This window comes from Polyodon spathula, chromosome 17, assembly GCF_017654505.1.
Source record: "Polyodon spathula isolate WHYD16114869_AA chromosome 17, ASM1765450v1, whole genome shotgun sequence".
Taxonomy (NCBI): Eukaryota; Metazoa; Chordata; class Actinopteri; order Acipenseriformes; family Polyodontidae; genus Polyodon; species Polyodon spathula.
This window is the reverse complement of record NC_054550.1, coordinates 24,397,994-24,407,139: the sequence shown is the minus strand read 5'-3', so window position 1 is coordinate 24,407,139 and position 9,146 is coordinate 24,397,994. Positions and strand designations below refer to the sequence as shown.

The following is a 9,146-nucleotide window of genomic DNA, read 5'->3' as shown; positions in this document are numbered from 1 at the left end:
AAATGGTGTAATAAACAAACCCCAGTGATTTCAATTTAAACTGCACAAATACCATAGAGTACATGTAATGACATTGTTTTTTTGTCAGGCTTTTCCTGGGCCTTTGGGAGTGAATACACATGTACAGTGAAACTGTCAGGATGAAGCAGTGTAGTGTTGCACATAGCTTTCACATACATTTTTGCTGACTGTTGTTGACTACAGTAAAAAGGACATAAATGCTGACTTACTGCAACTCCAGTCCTGATAAACATCCCAAGATCACATGATCATAGATGGAGTAATCTGTCAATCAGAATATCAAAATACAGTACAAGCTTGACATACCAACTGACAGATAACTCCATAGACCCTAAGAATGAATAACTAAAACTAAAGAATAATCTAACCACGTTTCAGGACAATTAAATAAGTATTCTTTTTTAGATGAAAAAACGTATGTGTTACATATGGATGAACATATAGGCTTGCCTTCATATACCTCCATTGTTTATCATAATTGCATAAGGTTTTCGATATGTATTATGAAATGGAAGTGTGACACAGCCAGTTTGACGAACAGACAGACGGCCTCACAGCAAGATGTACCAGACTTACACAAGCTGTGCTCTTGATCCATAGAAAATTCTGAAATGTGACATATGTACATCTTCACTATGTATCAGTGATATTCATTTTCAGCACAAGAATATGACCTGAGGAACATAACACTTAGATTTTCTGGTCAAATGTGGATTCTGTAGGTCATTTAGTTATCTAGCCTTTGCAAAACAGGGTCTTTTTGGTCCTTATTTAAAATGTACAAACCTAAAATACAAACTTTTTCACACTTAGGATGACAGCAATTGTAAATTTGATGGTTTTGGTATAAACCAAAAATGTTATTTAAAAAAAACAAATAAAAAAAACAAAAACACCACCACACATCTAAATCTGCAATATTTATAGAACAGGGACTGATCTAAGGAAGACAAAGCACAGTGTGGTGAGCACCTCATTATAGAAAGTGCCCAATTCAACTAGCAGACTAAGTGGGTAGATAGATAGATAGATAGATAGATAGATAGATATTATATAAAATTTTCATGATCTAAAATATTAAAAAGAAAAAGGTGGCCAGATCAAATTAATGTTTTTGACAGCATGAAGAGTATAAATAAAATAACGTGGTGTAGAGTTCAGCCTTGTATACCTGCACAGCTTGGTGTACCATCATGAAACTTTAATTGAGAACGTGTGGTGAGGTGTGTGAATGTAACACTGCACCACAGTAAGAATCAGCTCACTGGGGCATAATATGAAACCGTAGGTGAAGCTAGGCACAGATGTAACTACTACTAGTTTTAACCTGGGAGATGTTACTTTGAAAATTACGTTTTTTTGTTTTCTTTTTAAATCTACTAGTGTATCTAAATCCCATAAAAAAGTAGAATCCAATGTTTTAAAAAACTGCTTCCCATCCTTACATTCACTAACATTTTCATTGCCCATCACATTATCTATTTTAAGGGTAAAAATAGCATTTCATTCGTCCCATTACACTAATAAAACTCTGATGGAATTCAGTTCATTCCCAGCAACTTCATTTTTAGATGTTCAACATTTTGAAAATGTTCTATAATTCTTGTAGAGCGCTCCAAGAATTGAGACAGAATAATTAGTGATGGCATATCCCTCTGAAAGAGTGGCTGGGCTAATCAGATGTTATTTTAATTTCAGCCAGTCTCACTACATTATAGGTGCTGAATGCTTTCTTGAGATAAGGTTATTAATTCAACAGTTCAGTCTGTGGCATTGTTGTTTTCTGACAGTAAAGTATAACCTCACGAAATTAAATCTTTAAAAAAAAAAAAACACGTCTTTTTTTGGTTTTCTATTTATATATTCACAAAAGAGAAAGAATTGATATCCTTAATTATATAATTCAAGACCACATGTGTCAGTTAAGAAAGTACAAAAAACAGCACAGTCAATAATCTCTCTCAATAAGTTAAACTGGCATTTCTGGAAAGGGGATCTTGAGAGTCTGTTCACAAAACAGAATAAACAATCAGCTTTAAAAAAAAGAGAGGGGGAAACAGTACAGAGCTACGATAAGCAAAAAACAAAGCAGTTAATATCACTGCACTTAGTTTTTTTTTTCTTTTTATATCTTGTTAAAAATGATACACACAGCTTATTTTACAAAGTAAACATCCTTCACCCCATTTCTGGGTACATAAACACTGTTTTCATGAAACTCAATGTTCCTTCATTGATCCACAATATTTCACCAGAAAGGGTTAGGGGGAAAAAACAAACAAAAAAAAAAAACAACCACACAAAAACACAAAAAGCCCCAAAATGGACAATCTTTTAAAATTGGGCAGATCTGAGTTTTAGTCCTCGATTACTATTAATTCGTCATTGGCAGGCAGTCTATGTGATTGGGCGGGCTGGCTCGGCTTAACAGCGATTGATTTGTTGGGTCGCCTGGCGGCTCGCTTGGTCTCAGAGGATGAAAAAAGCATTCGTATTTTTCTGTAAAAAAAGAAGAAAGAAATGAAAGTTAATTTGCTTCATTCCACCTGCACGGAAAAGTCACCAGGTTAAGGCATTACACAACAAGAGCTAATAAGTCCTCGTAAATAGATGGATCAGAGCGCGTGTTTAGTTGTGATTTTACGTGGAACATGCATTTTATTTCTGGTTTACTTTCATGGGTTTTGTGCTTCACTAGAGAAAATAAGTTTTTGTGATGAAGCCTCCAAAGGTAGACTAGTTTTTGGCCAGTATGAACATTTTCAGAACAGGGATATCATTTCCTATTGCATTTTTTTTTTTATTTTATTTTTTGCAGCAGTAGCAGCACACAAAAATAAAATATTGGACATACATACGTAAAGGTGTCACCATTATATCCCTCATTGCCAGGAGATGACAGAACCTCTCACAGATGACAAAGTAGATTTTATTGGGCTTGAACCTCATAATACATTTAAAATTATCCCTCACACTTTGGGTGGAACTAGGACCACAAGCTTACAAATCTTTACACAGCACACTTCCCTGTTACACACACACACACACAAAAGTTGTTTCTAGTTCTTAGAAGACAAAAAGTCTGTGGCATGTGACTAAGTCCATCATAAAAAGTGAATATTATTGCATGGTTATACCACAAGGAGCCGATCTGCACGAACAGCTTCACCTGCCATTTGCTAGCTCACCTTGTCTCTTTAGTGGCCATGAAGAGAAGGTCGCCTGGGGCATCAATCCAGTTCACTGTCCTCCTCTTGGCGGGAGCCAGGCAGCCGCCCCGGATCAGTCGCCCGCTTGCTGGACAGAATTTCCCACTGAGGCGCAACTTTTGGCTTGGGCCCTGGCATAATGGGAGAGCAGGAGAGAGAATTAATGCACTCAAGAGCAGAGAGACAGAGTGATAAGCAATCATTACATATACAGGATCATTCAAGTCATGCTAAATAATGAGCAACCAAGCAATTAAAAAGACAAATGTCTGCAGTTAAATCCGATACATTACTTAGGAATTAAAAATAAGCCTGTCACAGACAGTTTCCATACTGCTAGTGAACACACTGAACAATTGCAACACCACCTGGTAATATTTGCACTTCTGAATAATCCTGTATAAGAACTAAACATATTTATAAGTAATGGTTAACATTTACATGAAAATGAAAAGATCTCAAGATGGGGATGGAGTGGTGTTCCTCTATCTTTTAAAAACAGATGCAGCTGGACTTAAGGTTTCTGGTATCTTTTTCTTTCAGTAACCAATGATCCTTCTGCACTTTCTTAAAAGTTATTTTGAACAAATTAACAATATAAAAAGACAAACAAGAAAATCAACTGTCATTCCTTGCGAAATGCCTCACGGATGATGTCTGTGTGGAATTGAGTGAAACATGAAATGCAGCCTAAACGGAAAATTACTTAAGCTGTGGAGCATCCCCACCAGGCTCATATTCGCCTATATTAATTCAGACATACGTGATATCGGTTCACTAGTACTAAGCTCTCTGTATAAAAAGTATAACTATTTGAAAAAAAAAAAGCAAAAGGAGACTGCTTTTATTCAGTGGCACTTACAGTACCACTTGAACAAATTATTGAAAATAAAATTGAACCAAAAAAATTATTCTACAGATCATAACAACATCTCTATTCATAATGTTCAAACTCATAGAATATAGCAGTGTACCAGACGTGAAGACAATAACTCAAAGTTGCTTTCTATATACAGCAGGAATCCAAAAAGGTCACATGACCTCAAATGGTAGCCACAGACCAGGGGTCAATGTAATAATCACCAAGGTACATAGCCTGCAGTTTATGTAACCCAGCAAATATCAAGGATATGATTAGAGACTCCATAATCATTATTATGTGGATTAGGTCCTTTTTTAAACATTACAAAAACAAAAAAATACAACACAGTTCAGAAACCAAAGTGAAATGGAATAAATGCAAACCCTGGGGTTCAAATAACCAGTCCTTAGGGCAAACAGGTTGAATTTCAAATTCAAAGACAAACTAGAGCTCAACTTAGGAATGTAATACAACAGGTGCATTGGCAAACACTGCACATGTAGTAGCTTGACCATTGCATGGTGGGCAGTCCCCACCTCTTGCTACATCAGATCTTATGTAATTGTGATGAGGAAGGCTCTATATAGATCACAAAAATGCCAGCACTGCGATGCCCCTTGTAAAAACTTTGGAGACACTCAAAACCAGGAATGGTTTACCTTTGTGCAAGGTCAACCAGCATCTCATTGTTCTGGTCATGACAAAAAATATTTTTAAAAAAGACAATGGAGAAGCATGTCACTCTACTAGCAACAATGACACTCATTAAACAAATCCTAGTTGCTGAAAGTAACTACAAAGTAATCAAAACTGACTGAAGTGCACATTAATTACAAACAAGCCTAAATTGTGAGAACCAGGGACAGACATGCACATTTCCCATAGCTCAGTGCTGGACCATGCAAATCAAAGTACAGGTAGTGAACAAAAAAATGGAAACACCAATGTAAAGTCACTTAATAGGGCACTGGGCCAACACGTGCGGCAAGTACAGCCTGTAAACATTGTGGCATAGAGTCTACCAGCCTCTGGAATTCTGCAGGAGGGATGCAGCACCATTCTTCCATAAGGATGGTCAATCAACTTATGCCTGGTTGATGGAGGTGGAAAACACTGTCTCTGCTTGATTGGGTTCAGATCTGGTGACTAAGAAGGCCATGACATATGGATAACATCAGTGTTACGCTCATCAAACCACTGGGCGAACACACATGCTCTGTGGATGGGAAAGAAATGCTGCAACACGGGGTGAAGATCACCACTCAGTACCGTTAAGTAGCGATTAGCATTGACCTTGCCTTCTAAGGGAATGAGTGCACCCAAAGCACGCCAGGAAAATGCGCCCCATATTACGGAACCACCAGAACCCTTCACTGTTGGAACCAAGCTTTCAGGGTTGTAGAGTTCTTTAGGTTGGCACCACACGTGCACTTGTCCATGTGTCGAGAACACAGTGAAGGATGATTCATCTTACCATATCACATTTCTCCACTGCTCGGTAGTCCATTGCCTGTGCTCTTTGCACCACTGGACTCCCAAACGTGCATTGCCAGGTGTGATGAGAGGTTTATGCACTGCAACCCGACTATGGTATGCCGCTGTGTGGAGTTCTCGGCGGACCGTTTTTGATGAAACTGGCTGCTCACGCCCCAGGTTGAAATTTGCAGTCAAGTGATCTGCAGTTGCTCGCCTGTTTTGCCTTGCACTTTGAATTAATGCACGGGTATCATGATCCTGAAGTATGCTCTTCCACCCACTGTTGCCCTTTGCTGATGATGTCTTTCCCTCAGAGTTCCATGCCGACATCACCTTAGACACTGTTGCTCATGAAACATCAACAAGTTGAGCTGTCTTGGTCACTGAAGCTCCTGCCAAACGCGTCCCAACAATCACACCTCTTTCAAAGTCACTGAGGTCTCCTCTTGCAGCCATGCTTGCCATAATTATAGACAACCAGGCCTGTCCAGCATTTTTATACATGACCATAAGCAGGCTGGGATGTTATCTGCTTAATTAACGCATGAGCCACACCTGTGTGGAAGCCCTTGCTTTCAATATACTTGGTGTCCCTCATTTACCTAGGTGTTACCATTTTTATGGCCACTACCTGCAGCTCAAGCGGCTGTCACTTGGGAATTTGGGTAGGAAAAATGCCACTCAGTCATCCCAGGTAAGAACTGGTTGTAAACCATTATATTGGACAAATACATTGTAACATGCGTCTAAGATATGCAAAATGCATTTTTTAAAAAAATTAAATAAAAATCACAGGAAATTCATCACATTACAGTCAGTTAAGAATTTTGCCCACTCTACATGTTTCAGTATTTACAGCCTTTGCAAGATCACTACCCTAGAAATTTAAAGTGGGGATGCTTCAGAACCAAGTATGTTTTCCTAGAGGCAGTGGGGGGCAAGGGTGGGGAGCAGTATTATTTAACTGGATTCAGATTGGCCCAGAGTCCTCACTACCCATAAAGCATCACTGAGCATTACAAGAACATTTTGCTAGTGCTTAAGAACATTCTCTTACCATCTGTCTGGTTTGTCCATGGTTAGGTATACCTAACAACATGAAAGAGAATAGATCTTGTGAGACCAAATAGAAATATTTCAAAACAAACAGTACAACATTTAAGAAGACTGCACTGCGGCCACTCTGCACACACTTGCATAAAATGCAATGTTTTGCAGTAACAAGAAAGAAACGTTTTCAAATATAATATATGTATAATATATATATATATATATATATATATATATATATATATATATATATATATATATATAAATTGGCTATGGTTGCTGTGCTTTATCAGTTTATCAGATTAAGTCAAACTACAAGTTCAAGGGGATAATTATGAAGGATTCAAAAAGTCTTCACCCCTGATAGCAGAACACATGAGTTCCTTGTGGTGGTGTAGATGGTTTCCAAAATGTAATTCCAGTTTTACTGTTTCACTTTCTTTGCTGCACAAAGTTATAGGACCATTTTTCTACTGTTTGCAAATTTCTTATGTAACACATTTACTATAGAGTGGACAATTTGCCTCCAATTTTCCCATTGTGGAAAATGTATGTGTGGTCAGGTAGGGTCCCAAATGAAGCTGATGAATGAAGAATGTAGCAGGTACCAGAAAAAAAAAAATGCTATAAATAGGGTGGGAGTCGCAGGCATATCATTTTTTTATCAAAATCAGTCTCAAATACTTAAGGCCAGAATGTTTTCCCCAATCTTAGTGTTGTGGAATAATGCATGGCCTTGAAAATGAAAATTGAAAAACTAACAAACTACAGCAAAGTCAAACAGGATTATATTCTGCAAAATAAAAAAGGCACGGATTATGATTTTTTAAAATTTATTTAAGGCTCTTACTATGACATGTGTACAGTATATATATAAAGATCTACCCATTCATAAAATGCATGGTTAGAATTGGAATTCCCAAATAAAACCATCCCATGTGAATATTTAACAGTCTACATACAATGCATTAGATTAGCTTTTCTTAACAAATAAATCAGGATCAGCCCCAACTCTCCAGAAATAGTTTTCCACTTAAGTCATGATTCATTTTTGTAGACATCATTGTATGACTGCTTATCAGAAAACCTCAGTGCTATTAGCTTTGTAATGTTATTTAATTACTTATAATCCATGAGTGCCTGGACAAGATTTAATGAAGAATGAAAGTAACATACATTCCATCCCTGCAACAATCAGTATGATGAAAACCCATGATTTACACCCACCGTAATTCAAGAGACGTGCAGTCATTTCCTTATAGCTATAGACCCTAACAAATGCATCTACACATCCCCCCAGAACCTGATACTCCCCAAATGTGGTGTTCTACCATACCCAGGTATTTATTTATTTATTTATTTATTTACAAAATGTCGAATTTCTTAACCCAATTATGATCCTGCACCACACCATTTCCCTCAACAGATCAGGAGAACTGAAGTGCAGTGGGTCCTCTAATCCCATTAACAAGCCAATTTCTTCTTTATACCCAGGTCTCTATAGTGCTTGTCAACAAGCTAACGGCCCCCGAAGGACAAATACCAGCCCTGCAAGTGTCCACTCTGGTGCCTGGCCAGTAGAGTCAAGAGCCAATACGATGGTGCCAGTGGAATCCCCAACAAAGATTGGCAACTTGCAAACCTGTGCTCCTTACCAAGGTATTATTTTGACAATGTACACTGCTGAAATTTCATCCAACAAATAAAATACAAACATGTGAACAATCCTGAAGCTTTCCTGCCCCATCAGCTGATGCGTTGTGGGAGTTTTTCTTGTCCACTATACTGTATCCATGTCCTGCAAGTTGCCCTGTGGACAAGTTATTTGAACCCCTTCAGGTAGAGTGTACAGAACTATGAGTATAAAAGGACTGTGTCCGGCCATCAGCTGATCAACACGTAAGAAAAAAACACCACCTCTCTATAGTGTCAATATGTATATACAGGGATTGTTCAAAACCATGGTTAGTAGCCCAGGGTTTATACCTATGTAAAACCACTCTCAGTTACAGAGACCATCACTAGGATAGCTCAAAAAGTCCTACTACAAAAACAAAACAAACAAGGGTAAGGGTACCAACAATTAAAATCAACTGTATACGAAGACTACTCTTCAATAGTCTCGAGCAGATTCAACTGTTTTTCATAACAAAGAAGTACGTATGGGTAGCACTGTATGAACAACTGTTAGAAAAACACACACTACTCACCTAAATATGATCCTAATATTTGGTCATGCAGAGAGAAGAAACAATTGGTTGGAAAAGATATGTGCTAATAAAACAGCCCACCCTTTCAAAGGTGAATTTCCTTTAAAAATGACTGTATGTTGTAGTGGCAGCTCTGGGTTTTCCCCTCCTAACCAACCGTGACTCAAGTTTATTGGATGTTGAAGAGAATTGAAGTTCAAAGAACACTCATGGTTTAAGAGTGTGTATGTTGTTCTCATGCTCTTTTAAACATTATGAAATACTGTCTGTACACCACAGAAGAATACATAAGTGGTGTGATGTTACATATCCACAACT

General features: G+C 37.9%; 1 protein-coding gene across 5 annotated transcripts in view; it reads right to left on the bottom strand.

Moving 5' to 3' along the window:
- Positions 1-1,902: 1,902 nt before the first annotated feature.
- Positions 1,903-9,146, bottom strand: part of LOC121329945 (metastasis-associated protein MTA1-like) — a 42,416-nt gene continuing 35,172 nt past the window's right edge. For 2 of the 5 annotated variants that reach the window (XM_041276047.1, XM_041276048.1), the window contains 3 exons: positions 6,626-6,657; positions 3,210-3,361; positions 1,903-2,520 (listed from right to left, as the gene is read on the bottom strand). In XM_041276047.1, coding sequence (XP_041131981.1) covers positions 2,379-2,520; positions 3,210-3,361; positions 6,626-6,657 — 326 coding nt within the window. In that variant the 3' untranslated portion in view covers positions 1,903-2,378. Of the gene's footprint in view, positions 2,521-3,209; positions 3,362-6,625; positions 6,658-8,805; positions 8,841-9,146 lie in introns of those variants that run through there. The other 3 variants (XM_041276049.1, XM_041276050.1, XM_041276051.1) reach the window with 2 other exon arrangements.